Raw genomic sequence first — 14,665 nt, 5'->3', positions numbered from 1 at the left:
ATTTAAGAAAACGAACCATAATAAACTTTTAGTTCTGCATCTATAGCCCGATCTGACCAAAAAAAATAAAGAAAGGATGAAAATTTGGAAATAGGTAGTTGAAATAGGTAGTTGAAATTGTCTATTATTATATAAGAAAAAGTTTACAATTCTACATCCCCTCCATCTTACAAAAATGGAGGGGAATACCCCCTCTCGAAGGTAAAAATATACATTCAAAATAAGACCGAAATTGGATAAAAAGACCAATTCTAAACAACTTTTGTTCTATAGTTTTATAAAGTCAATACTTTTCGAGTTATTTGCGAGTGAATATGTTCTTTTTAACAAAAAAAAAACATGTTTTGGGCGGTTTTTCGGAGATAACTCAAAAAGTAAGTATTTTATTGAAAAAAATATTCTTAGCAAAAATATAGCTTATAAAAAATTGAAAAAATGGTGTATACATGAGGTCTGTAGACCCAGTAGAAGCAGAGTTGTAGCTAATGAAAAATAGGTTCTTCTTCGTCAAATTCCAAATCGAATATGTGAAATAACCAAAAACGGAGCACTATTCGGGGAAAATTCATTTCATCTTTTTTAAAGTGTTTAAAAAGGGTTTAAAAATTTTTTCATTTAAAAAGGGTTTATTATTGTTTTTTAAAAAAACTTCTAATATTAAAAGTAAGTGAGTTACGCTCGAAATATTCTTGGTTCCTTTAATTTTTTGGTAAAGAAAATTGCGAAAATCACCCCCTAATTAGCATTACAAATAAATTTTATCATTACCACTTGACAAGTTACTTTGCTTATGTATTATTTATATGATCTGTAAGTTTCATCGGTTCAAAGTGCGTATTTTTTAAAAAGCTGTAGTTAATATGGCTTAAACGAGTAACTAATCACTAGTTTAGGCAAATTTTGAACAGCCATAGTATAACTAATGTTTGTCTAACAAGAAAACAAAAAACCAAAAACAGAAAAGCAAAACCAACATTTTATTACTCTTTGAGATTTTTGGTATTACTAATAATTTTTAAGTTAATTCCATAAAAATTTCCATTTTTTTCAAAATAAAAAAAAATGTTTTACTTTAAACCCAATTTTTTTCAAAAATGAGCACTTTGAACCAACGAAACTTATAGATAATATAAACAATACATAAGTAAAGTAACTTGTAAAGCGGTAACACTTAATTTTATTTGGGAAGCTAATTAAAGGGTGGTCTTCGCGATTTTTTTAGCAAAAAATAAAAAAGACCAGCAATATTTTGAGCGTAACTCACTTACTTCTAATGTTAAGTTTAAAAAAAAAATCAAAAGAAACCTTTTTTTAAACACTTTAAAAAAACTGTAATGAATTTTCCCCGAAAGAGCTCCGTTTTTGAGTTATTTCAAATTGAAATATTCGATTTGGAATTTGACGACGAAGAACCTACTTTTTATTAGCTACAACACTGCTTCTACTGGGTCTACAGACCTCATGCATACAGCATTTTTTCAGTTTTTTAAAGCTATATTTTTGTTAGGAATATTTTTTTCGCTAAAATACTTACTTTTTGCGTTATCTGCGAAAAACCGTCCAAAAACATGTTCTTTTTTGTCAAAAATGAACACATTCACTCGCAAATAACTCTAAAAGTATTAACTTAATAGTGAAAAAACTCTATAGAACAAAAGTTACTTGGAATTAGTCATTTTATACAATTTCGGACTTATTTTGAACGTATATTTTTTCACCCCCGAGAAAATATTTTTCACCCCGTATTTCCCAATTTTTGTAAAATGGAGGGGACGTAGAATTGTAAACTTTTTCTTATATAATAATAGACAATTTCAACTACCTATTCCCAAATTTTCATCCTTCCTTTTTTTTGGAGGTTTTCGTAAAATTTTGTGTTCCCTGATCGGGCTACTAATGCCAAATTGTCACGAGGACAAAACGAATCGGCAATTTTAAGAGCTCAAGTGTAATTCGGTATAATTATTTCAATAATAAAACAGTATTTATAAATAATTTTAACTAAAACTTTATTATTTCGTCTGAATATTTGCTAAACTGTGCTGTTCACTTTGACAAGTTGAAAAACATTAATTGTGATAAATGTCACTGAATGATTATTTACAAAGACTTGAATTTTGTATTAAAAGTAATATTTAAGTATTAAAAAATAATATCTCGACTATCACATAATAGTATGAATAAATAAGAAAATAATGCTCCAATTCGTTTCTCAAACTTGTTTCCATTCGGCAATAGTCACTCTAGCCATGCGTCTATTGCCAGACAACCTTTAGCCATAAATAAGACTTATTTTATTTATTTATGAAATAAATATTTCCTCTTTGAATAAATTGACAAGTTTATTTCGCTTTAAATATCTCAAACAAATAAAATTCATCAGTTTAACTTCAAGTTATCAAAAATTGTAGTGAAACACAATAAAAATATAATCGACTAATAAATTTTATTCGACGAATAACTATTCACTGATTTATTTGTCGTTGGTGATAACTAATAATCTGTTATTGTATACTTACTTGAGCTTCACAGAACGCAAATTCTCTCTTTAATTGGTAGAGCTGCTCTTTAAGGAGGGTTACTTCATCCCCGAAGTCTATGTAGAAGCATTTCACGTTTGTTTCGTTTACTTCGATGGCTCGAACTCTAAACCAATTATTGTTGAAATTGGCCACATAGTATCCTTTGGGATTAATGTTGACGGCGTGAAGATTTTCTAGATTGTTCTCGTAATATTCCTCCATGCTGGATATCATTTGGCTATGCGCCTCCTATAATAATAATTGTTCGTGTTAGCGTAAAGACAACAATATACAAGCAAAAGTTTTACTTTAATAAAGTATAAAATAATATCAAAATTAAACTTTATTGGGACCATATTTCTGGTAACATCTTCGTGGCTTATAAAAATTTTTGCAAGTCAAATGAATGCTTGAGCAAAGAAGACTGAGGGAAATCTAACAATTGCATTTGACTTCTCGCCTGTCCAGCGTGGAAAAAATTCCAACGAAAAATGGTCCCCCATACTAATGTAAGAGCGCACAGGTCGCTCATCGGCGACATCAGCACTGGAGAGTGAATCCGAATGTCGCTGATGAGCGACATACACATCGAATGTGTTAAATAATACTTATTCCAATTTAATTATACAGGGAATGTAAACGATAACGTTACATCTGAAGATATATAAAAGCACAGAAGTTTGCTTTTCATGTATAAAAAGACAAGAGACAAAATTTTGATTTTTCGTCTTTTAAAGGTAGGGGAGCCCAAGCAGAGATTTTTGTAGTTACTCGAGCGCGTCAGATTATCACATGGTGAGAAATCTTGTGCCCTGTAAATGTACCTTCACCATATATTATGTTTATTATTATTGGCTCTTAATACAGGGGAGTTCGTAAGGGGGGCCCGAAAAAAAAAATCTATCCTTATAAGAACTCGAAATCGTCAGATTAAGACAAGGTAAGATATGCAAAACAGTGTATTTTTCAAAAATTTAACGATTTGAGCGGGGCGGGGCGTAAGGAAATGGGCGAGTCACAAAGTTTCACAAAAAAAAAACAATATTTCGCGAAATGAATGTCTGATCGAAAAACTAAAAAATATGTGTTCAATATTTTTCAAAAATCTATTGAATGATACCAAACAAGATCCCCCACGGAGAGGGGTGGGGGGTAAATTTAAAAATTTAAATACGAACCCCGCGATATTTTGCGAAATAAACATCAGATCAAAAAACTAAAACATAAGGTGGAGTGGGGTAAGATTGTAAACGGGGCAAGTTCGTATTAGCTCTAAATCTATCATAAGATATATTTAATTGTACAAGTTAAGAAGTAGAAATCTCTACCAGAGTAGTATGAACTGATTGACATATATGTCTCTCACTCAGAAGTGATTCTACCACTATTTTGCCATTTATAAAATGTGCGTACATGAGTAGTAACTATCTAACCTAGAGCTGTTGAAGGAAGTGCCGGTATTTTACAGCAAATTTGGTGTCTTGTGCATTTCTTTTTGATAAGTATTAAGAACATTGCTTAAAGTTTACGTTAAAGAAATAATTCCTTTCGATTATTTGAAATTTACTGGAAAATTTACTTTCGGAGTATGTAGAGGGGTAAGACCAGACTTGTTGTTTTTCCAGTCAATTTTAAAGGTTTTTTTGTACTTTTTATAGTTCCTTGCTCAAATTATTTATTTATAACCTTTTTTAGATCCAAAATGGTTAGATATTATGTCAGAAAAACGAACCGAAGAGCGTAATCAGCCGAAACAATTAAAGGATCATTCATAGGAATTCGAGCAGGTTGTAGATGCCATGCAAAAAAAAACCATTCAAAAACTAAACAACTTATTTTAATCTGGCAAAAAGCATTTCGTAAATGACGGAATAGTAATTCCGATTCTGTCCCATAGCATATGAAGATAAATTTCATTGAATTTTAAATAGCTGTTTACGAACTTGCTCCATGTATGGGGCAAGTTCGGAATAGTTACTGTTTTTTCTAATTTTTTACAAAGGTTCTAATTTCCAATGTAAATTGGTGTTTTTGGCAATGCGAATTATAACGTATTAATGTTGTTTCACGTTGATACCAAGAAAATGTTAAATATTTGAAATATAATTTACAAAAAAATTATAAGGTCAAACTTAACGAAAACCGGTCCGAACTTACCCCACTCCACCTTACATATTACATGTATTCCAATATTTTTGAAAAATCTATCGAATGACACCATACACGACCCCCCACGTAGGTGGGGTGGGGGATTACTTTAAAATCTTAAATAGGAGCCCCCATTTTTTATTGCAGATTTGGATTACTTACGTAAAAATAAGTAACTTTTATTCAAGACATTTTTTCGAATTATGGATAGATGGCGTTACTATCAGAAAAAACGATTGTTGGAAATAGAAAATTAAATTAAAAAATGGAAAGTCCCCAACTTTATGGAAAACTTTTTTGGTTTTAGGACCTACTCTTTACAACCCAATAGGTCCCCATAAAGCTCAAGTAACAGCAAATTTAGCACACTTTCCTCCCCTACTATAAGGTTCAGAAAATAATTGAAGAGAGGATACAGATAACTAGAAAACAAGTCTATAAACATTTACTTACCGTCTCCTCTGTACCAATTTGGCGACACCAGATCTCATTGGCGGATGGAATATACGTTATTTCGGCGTAAGTCTTATGATTGTCGTCCAGCCGTACTGTGTTAGCTGGCACTGATACATCTGAGATTGTCATTGATTTCATAAAGACAATTCCTTTCTGAAATACCTGAGATTAGAATAGAAGTTTGTTAGCGAGTTAGTCCCAAGCAAAACCAAGCAACGATTAAATGTTTATTAATGATGATCAACAGTGAGCAAACGTAATGTCAAGTACATGATACATACAGTATTGAAAATCTTTTTTCGGAACATAGGACTTAATGCTTTGCAATTAACCAGTGTAAATTTCAAGATTTCTCAATGTTTCATTTCATTTGTTCGACTGCACCGAACTGAGATCTCCGATTTTCAATTAACCAGTCTACATTTCAATATAACGTCGCGATGTTTTAAAATTAATTCATTTGTTCGACTGTAATCCCTTTGTCGCTGGTTATCGCACATTCGATGCAATCTCATGGAGCACCTCAGTTCAGTGCAGTCGAACAAATGAATTAAATATGAAACATCGCGACGTTGTATTGAAATTTACACTGTTTAATTGCAAATCAAGAATCTAACTAAGTGATACTAAACCTGCGGCACGCATGCGGACTTCTAGCGTTTTTTATGCGGCCCGAAGACTAACTAAAAGGGCCCTGTGATCAAATTATTTGTCAAATTTCACGTGTTTTTAAAATTATTTGATAGTATGCAGATGTGTTTGAGGCGTGTTTGGGCGTGAGGCAGACAATTTAATGACTTTCATTTTAAATTATATTGAAATTTTTAAGAACTCTGATTAAAAAGCAAGGTATTATTAACTTTTAATAATAAATTATTAAAGTTAATGAACAAATACTCATTTTAAAAATCGTCAATACTTATTTACTACATTGCAACGACCCATTTAGTAACCACAAGAAAAATTCAGGTCCGGATTAACAAAAAAACCCTTGAAACCTTGAAACAACAACCTGTATATTAAAATTTTCAAAATTCGTCTGTACATTTGAAAAGAGCACAAAAAACTAAGTTTAATTGATCACTTCAATTATTTGCGCAGATAATTTAATGACATTAATTTCATATATCGAAATTTTTGTTTTGAAAGTTCGAGCTCTTAAAAATTTCGACATAATTTCAAAATTAAAGTCGCTGAATTGTCTGCGCAAAAAATTGAAGCTCCATTAAATCTCTTTTCACATGCGCAAACGGGTTTTGAGACCTGGATTTTTCATGTGATTAGTAGTTGGGTGGTTTGGGTTCTAAATGTGACATATGTGTACCAAATATCAAAAAAATATATATACAAGGTGGTTATACAGTTATGGGTCCAGAAAGAAATGGTCAAAATCGATAAAACACCCTGTAACTCGGTTATAAAGTCAGTGGAGCAATAAATTTAGTATGTCTAGAACCGCCTCATTTACCTATATTCACCATTCAAGTATTTCCATTTCCCAATGGAACCCTGTATACTACTTCATCTTGATTGCGGCCCGCAAGCTGTGACAATAGCTACTATGTGGCCCAGGAAAGAAAAATGTTGAGTATCGCTGATATAACTTATTGCATTGTAAGTTCCTATGTTCCGAAAAAGAATTTTCAATACTGTAATACATATACCTAATATATACATTAGAAAAAGTATATTATATTACAGTGTGATGTGAGACATAGTAAATTGTTTGAGCCAGTTTAGTTTATTTCTTGTGTATTTATTAGTGTAATTTCTAGCATTCAATGTGCACTTACGCCCGGAAATGAGAGAAACATATTTAAAACGACTTAAAAGAATTTTTTTACCTAGCAACAACATTTTTGTTTAATTTAGTAGTATTTTGTATTTTGACAATGACACCCGATTTAGGCATCGGAACGTTAATAAAATTATTTTTTCAATTTAATTGTGGCTTATCTCCCATCTAAATAGTTAATCATAAAAATGCCACAAGGAAATAGCTTCAGAACAACGATATAGTAATATTCATCATCAAGGCTTTTTATTTTGGGTGGAATGTTTGCTGCTCTTACTTAGAGGTCTCTGATTTGCTTAGTGCGGTGAATCACTCCGCATTCCTCTTGTGTCTTGTCAAAGTTTGTTGTATGACTTGGCTATCGTTTCAATTTTCTTCCACTCATTTCAATAAGTGCATAGTTCCCTCCAGTTTATCACTTTCAGGATTTTGAAATCTCTAATGACCTGGTCCTCTCATCTGTCTCTGGGTCTTCCCCTTGGTCTTTCAGTTTCTGGTTTCCATCTGGTCATCTTCTTAATCGGTAGGTCGTTTTCCTTCTCTGTATGTGTCCCAGCCATCTCAGTCTCTTAGTACATGGCATATACAGATTTAAAATTGACAAAAAGATGGGACATATCTATATTAGATTTGTAAAAACAACACAATGTAAAAAATGATAGAATAACAGTCACAGATGATTTGAAAACATTAAATTGAAATATTAGATATTAAGAGTATGGTAGTAACACACACAAAGTACATCCCGTTAGGGGCGCATTCCCCTGGTTGCACCAATGGGAACACATATTAATAGCGCCACCTAGCAGTAGTCTAGTAAATCTTCTTAAGGTGGCTATGGCCCCGAATGATGAGTACAGCTGCTGGTCAGTTTGATGTTTCCACTTATTTTTTTTTGTTTATTAATACCTGTGTATGTGCTTTTGTGCATGAGTATGTATATGTGCGCATGTGTGTATAATGCCCTTACATATATTTGATGTTGTAGCAAGCAGTGTTTATTATCTATCGTGGCTGAGAAGATCAAGCAGTCCAAAACCATTAAATAAAAAGTGTAAAATCCTCACATTCCATTCCAAAATTGCTTTGTACTAGATAAAACATAATAATGGATATGTAAAATAAATGGATATCACATTGAGATTGTGTAAGTTCAAAAGAGCGACACCTGGTTGGAAAAAGTAAGACTGAGGTTATGTTATTAAAAGGTAAACATTGTAATGCAATGTTTAAATACTATGTAGTAATTAAAATTAATTATTAATTATTAAAATGAATTAATATTACAAGTAAAATACAATTAATTAAAGTCACTTTAATAATTGCATATCACAGTGTTTTCCAACCGGTGGGTCGCGACCTACTAGTGGATCGCGGTGTGACTCTTACAGTACCTGTGTAGCGTACAGTGGCCATGTACCTTATTTTCTTCTATCATCATGGGTGAGGGATGGGTCGCCATATGAAAAAAGATCAGAAGACGGGTCGCCAGACATAAAAGGTTGGGAACCACTGGATATCATATCACTAATGTGGAGCATATCATATCACTAATGTGGAGCAACATTAATGCCCGATTTGCGAAATCCCATTTTCTTCCATGACAATAGGTATGAAATATGTCAATATTACAATTTCAATTTCCAATTGACAATATGAATTATTTAAGAAATATCTAAGAAAATAGACAGCCTATGTCTGACGTCACAAATGTCACAAAATTGGGAGGAGCTTATATTGACTCCAAACAATTTTATTTCTAACGTTAAATGGTCACAAGGAATTTTTCATTTATGTGCTTTGTGTGGCAAAATAAGAGTTAATTTAGGTATTTCGTTAAATAAACGTGTTAATTAAGAGATTTTTATTCGTTTTTGCTCAGGTGGTTTTTATTCCTTAGTGGTTCAAAATAAACATAACCTCAAAACTGTTTACGTTCTAATCATTGCATTAAATTAACTCACCTGGGCAAAACGAATACAAATCTCTTAATTGACACGTTTCTAACTAAATACCTAAATGAAAAGTCTTATTTTGTCATACAAACCACGTAAACAATAAATTAAAAATTCCTTATGAGTGTTTAACATTATAAACAAAATTGTTTGGAGTCAAATATAAGCTCCTCCCAATTTTGTGACGTCAAGACTTAGGATGTCCATTGGAAGATTTCTCCGCTACTCGCGCACGATCGTTTTTCGTATCCCCTCCAAGTACTTATAAAAAAAACCTTATAAATTGTAATTGACACCATTTTCTCTATTGACAATTTATATTTGTAACTTGTGAATCCTGAGAATAAAGCTTTTTCTATTCTATTCTATTCTTGCACACCGCGAATACAGAATAAGCCAAATAAAACGGGACAAACGCAAGATGTCTAAACAGATACATACACAGACTAAGGTTTTTTCTGCAATAACTTGATGGCAACTGTACTTAATAATCTTTCCACTAAAAATCAAATACGACACAGCAAGTTGGAATGGAAGTGCATATAACATTAATTGAAACAAACGGAAATAAGCAATAAGCCCTTGCAAACTTTTTACAACACATATGGATATACTTACATCTTCAGGTCTGCAATATTTTAATGTATAATTATTTACAATTTTTTGTACATGTATAAAAGGGCTCCTGTCAACTATCTTTAACCAATCCTCGGGCAACTGTTCGTTATACCTTTGTGAGTAATCTAACTGGAGCTGCCATTCCCATATACCTATAAATAAAATTGGAAAAATGAAAAACTGACATAAATACAGCAATACTATACATAAGTATTAATATGTTAAGAATTTCAACTGTTATCCTAAGTTTTCTTTTCACCAAGTAGTTTGAGGCCCAAAATCCTGCTAAAATATGATCCTTGCAGACAGTGTGACAAATTAATGGAGGAGCAGATACAACAATAATTAGATACTCCCTTCGGGAAGGGAAACATCGTGATATGCGTGACAGTAGGGTGCATCGAAAAAGGCGAAAAATTTTTTTTTTTTTGCGTTTTTATTTCGAAACGAAAATGTAATAGCCCACGAAAGTTGCCTAACACACTATTTAGTATTTTAGTAAAATTGCGTTGAAATAAAAAAAATATTTTCTGCCCCCCACGGCAACTAAAAATTAGAAAAAATACATTAATATGCGAATTTCTTCTGTAAGGGAAATGTAATACCTTATAGAAGTTGAATAAATAAATTCGGTTTAAATTGGAATATTTTCTGATTTCACAAGGCAATTGAAAATTTTACTTAAGGCTATGGGTACATAATTCGCAAATATTTTACGTGTATCCCTACTTTTTCTGTCTTTACACGGCAAATTACGTGTAGTAAAATTCACACTGGTATGGATATGTAAACATTACTACAATGTCATTCTACTTGAAAATGTCATCATTAATTTAAAGAGATGGCTTTTGAATGTTTTTGGATAACTGTTATTTTTAAAATTGCAAATTATTAATTCAGTTAATAAATGTGATAATTTTTTCACTAACTATGTATTCAGTGATTGTAATAATTTATTTGTACAACAAAAACTAATACTCAATCGAGAAAAGAGAAAAAGTGTTAAAGTGATTTTTTAATAATATATTGTTCTTATGGAACGCTTACAATTTTGAACATCTTTAATAACAAAATACTTCGATCACAGAATATATTATTATCCTGATGTATTCTCTGCTTGGATCTTCCACAAATAATACACAATAAATAACTTTTTATTAAATTCACGTCTTAAATCAATTATATATCAATAATATTTAATTAATAACTCAAAATATTCCCGATGCAATGTCAAATATTTAAAATTGTCACTAATTGTCAGTGTCTGACTGACAGTATATGCTGACAATATTATATTCAGCTGGGTGCGTTGTAAGACAAAGATAGATTTGGAAAATATTACCACGGCATTGTGCTCATTTTTTTCAAATCCTGAAAAAACCAATAAATATTTTTGAAAAATTTAAACGCAGAATGAAAGACTAAATTATTATCGAGGGCCGAAAGTCCCTTAGAATAAATAAAAAGTTTATTTTGAATGAGATATTTGATATTAAAAATCATACTAAATTTTCTCTTAGTTTTTCACCCCTGTAACTTATTAAAATAAACATTACAGAAGTTCTCAGGGACTTTCGGCCCTCGCCAATAACGTAATCTTTCATTCTGCGTTTAAATTTTTCAAAAATACTTATTAGTTTTCTCAGGATTCGAAAAAAATGAATCCCCATTTGAATAGCATAGCAGCCGAAAATACGTACCGATCCTCTTAAGTATACTAAAACATTTTATTTTATAACAAAATAACCTAACTTATCCGTCTGCCTGACGTCACCCACGTTTTTTAATACTAAAATGAAAAGCAAAGTACAAAATTAGAAAGTACATTATATTCGAAGATGTCTTCAGATTCAGCATTAAAGTGAGGCATAGTTATTCTGGAATCAATTCGGGTTTTTATAAATCCATCCCTCGAATACGCTCCACAAACTCCTAGAGAAGCTTGTGTCACAAGCTTGACACATCGTTCTACACATTATTTGTGGCTTTCTCAATCTCAATGTTAACCTTTTAATGGCGGCTATACGAAATATTTGGAATAAACAGATAATATATAAAATTTCTATTGATTTTGACATATTTTAATAGATTTTGAAGGAAAAAAAAAATATCGCTGCTGTATTTTGTCTTTATCATGTTGTTCCCATTTTGGGAACGTTGGCATGTAAGGTGTTATGTATTTTCTAAAAATAAAATACTTAACTGTTTGAAAAAATTCTAGTATTTTTATAGTACACAACACAACGCCCTTGGTTAGTGCCTTCGGGAATGTGAATCATCCCGTCAAATTTTATGTCGCTTAGAACAGGGGCAGATGGACCGCCTTTTCTTTTTCTTTCACCTGAACCTGCTTTTACAAGGGCTAGAGCAACGTTTCTGCGAAACTCAAGGTGTGCTATATTTGCATTCTCATGTTGAAAAAAGCGAAAAGCATTTTTTTTATCTAAGTCGGGGACGATAAGAATCAGCTAAACGTTCAAAAAGGTCAACCCCACCCATTCCAATGTTATATTGTCTATCAAATTTGGTTGAGTTACATCTTTTTATGTTCAGGCTTCACTCTTCTGGTGGAGTTTTGAACAGGGGTTACTAAAAAGTGATTACTTCCGACTATTACAGGATAATTGTCATTCCATTTGACACAAATAACATCGCTATCTGATTTGTAATCATAGGTCCCTCGATCTTTTTTTTTGATGGTTGAGGATGAAACTAAAGGACATTTGTTGATCCTATTTTCTCGAATTGTACCACAAGCCCGTATACCGTTTTCTGATAAAGATTTCAGAAGGGAGTAGCTGGTAAAAAGATTATCGAAATATACAACATGGTTGTTCTTATTTTGCAGAATTTCTAACATAATTTTAGCTGAGTGATGGCCATGATATGTAACCATTGATTCATCAATGCTTACATGTTTATGAAAAACTCCAAACTGCTGAATATTAATTTTTCGAAAAGTGGTCAAACTTTAGCTACTTTTGAGTGAGCTAAATTAGAGTTATCACAAACGTGAAGATATCTTTTTATTATTCTGAATTTTTCACGGCTCCTTGTTTTTGTAAAATTTGGAGCCTGCATGTCATCCGCCGTTGACCAGTAGTCATTTTCGTCGGGTAGATGATGATATCCGCTAATCAGGAGCAAGCCAATAAACTGACGAATATCTTCATCAGAAACTGTAAAATTTTGAAAATTTTGATGTCTTCGAGCGTAAGTTTCGCTTTGATTATGTATAAAACTAATAATTTCTGGAGTAAAAAACAAAGAGCATATTTCAAACTCCGTTTTACCCATATACTCGGCTCCTACTTAAGGTGGATCTTGGGCGTCTTGCTGGATTGCCACTTTTTCAGATTTCCTCCATTTTTGTGATGCTTGACTTCCAACTGATTCTTCTTCGTCATCTGATTCGGCATCACCATCATGAATTTCTACCTCTCCAGGAGCCTCTATTGGCATGTCAAATGACCACGTCCAAAATCTGGTCCTCAAGAGTGTCCTCGTCACTATCATTATCTCGGTCTCCTGAAATGGGAGGAAGTATTACAACATCAATGTTAGAGGATAATGAGGTTTCCACATCTTCCAAAGCATCCCGTACACATGTGTTCTTCTTGAACAGCTCTGATCGACTGTTTGTTATACCTAAATTCCTATTATCACTTGAAAGGCGATTGCACTAATCGTTATTGCCCTTGAAAATTTACGAGCTAACAGAAACGACATTATAATTTATTAGGGTATATTAGGTACTCAATGATGCCAACGTTCCCATTTTGGGACATGGCTAATTCCGACAATTTTTTTCAAAAAGTAATGAAAGAATTTAAGCGCAGTATAAACTATTTACTAAGGTAGTCAATTGGCTACCTTACTTGAAAAAATAATAGCAATAGAATAATTTTTGCTGACTTGACGACAAAAACCGTAAAACGAATCAAAAAATTGAATTTTTGTGCTTTTTACTTTTTTTTTTTTTTAAGAAAATGAACCCAAATTTAAGTAAAATTTTTTGATAAACTAGCAAGCCCCTTACCTTTACAAAACATTATGTAGTGCGATTTACAAAAATAATTGCATAAACAATCCTAAAAAAATGTTTTAATAGGTGTTCCCAAAATGGGAACGTTGGCAGTTAAAAGGTTAAAAAGGTCTAAGTTAGGATTCTTAATAAAATCTCGCAGATTTTCACTCGCGAGAATATAGGTGGTTCTGTAAGGTGATATTCTTGTTAGTTAAGAACTCAAAAGTAGTCGTTTGAATCAAAATTTTAATACGAGAAAATTTGAAGACCCTCACGTTTTTTTATTTGGTCACTGGCAAACTTCTTTTGATGTCCAAGGGGTAGATCATTTGAATGTCGCAGACATACAAACCACTGAAGCGGTTTTTTAAGATGTTCTTCTAACAGCCGTATTACACCATCCTTAACGCCAGTATTTATGACTGTTTCGTCACATGCAATAGCTGGATTTGATACTTTCTGATATACCAGACAGCGGTAATATCCGAAATATTTGCACCCTGGCTCATGCACAAGTGTTATGTGTTCTTCCACGATCGATTGGCCAAAAAACTTGGTACTGTTTTTTAATTGAGCTAAAGTTTTGTCTTTGCGTCGGTAACTTTCTTCTTTTACCGTTGTTCTCTCTGATTATATTTGTTTTTGTTTTCCCTATCAATCGAGCTTATCACCATTTTTATGGAACCTCTTTGATTTAATAGAAATTCGCGATCATCCAGAGGCACTTTTTGAGATCTGCTACAAAGACAATTAATCAGTGTGTCACATTTGCATGCTGTAAGGTCGAAACGTGTAGTTTTACTTTTGTTCTTAAAGAATTGAATTTTATTTTTGTAAAATTCACTGTTTTGCCTGTTCTTAAATGATTTCATAGGTTTCATATATTTGTCATGATAGGCTTTTAAAAGCTGAATAATTCTTGTACGTTAAGTTATTGGAATTGTTATTTCCATGTTATATGGAGTAATTATATAGTAGCCCGATGTAGTGTAAGCCCCCTTCTCCATGGGGCGTTCTAAGAAGGGAATTGGCTCTTGGAGTCAAGGTGGTTCTTTTTCCCGTCACCTGTAAGGCAAGATTTATGTGTTCTGGTTCTATTGACAAGTGACACTATTTATTCTTTGCCCAAATTCGTTCTTTTATA

General features: G+C 32.4%; 1 protein-coding gene across 3 annotated transcripts in view; it reads right to left on the bottom strand.

Annotated features, from left to right (window-relative positions):
* Positions 1-14,665, bottom strand: part of LOC114327302 (tudor domain-containing protein 7-like) — a 192,937-nt gene that overhangs the window by 51,018 nt on the left and 127,254 nt on the right. For 2 of the 3 annotated variants that reach the window (XM_028275884.2, XM_028275892.2), the window contains exons 8-10: positions 9,495-9,646; positions 5,124-5,288; positions 2,520-2,771 (exon numbers count right to left, since the gene is read on the bottom strand). In XM_028275884.2, the coding sequence (XP_028131685.1) occupies positions 2,520-2,771; positions 5,124-5,288; positions 9,495-9,646 (569 nt within the window). The remainder of the gene's footprint in view (positions 1-2,519; positions 2,772-5,123; positions 5,289-9,494; positions 9,647-14,665) is intronic. The other variant, XM_028275907.2, reaches the window with a different exon arrangement.

The sequence above is a fragment of the Diabrotica virgifera genome, chromosome 4 (assembly GCF_917563875.1).
Source record: "Diabrotica virgifera virgifera chromosome 4, PGI_DIABVI_V3a".
In the NCBI taxonomy this organism is placed as follows: domain Eukaryota; kingdom Metazoa; phylum Arthropoda; class Insecta; order Coleoptera; family Chrysomelidae; genus Diabrotica; species Diabrotica virgifera.
Note: the sequence above shows the minus strand (reverse complement) of the source record. Positions and strands in the feature narration are given on the sequence as shown.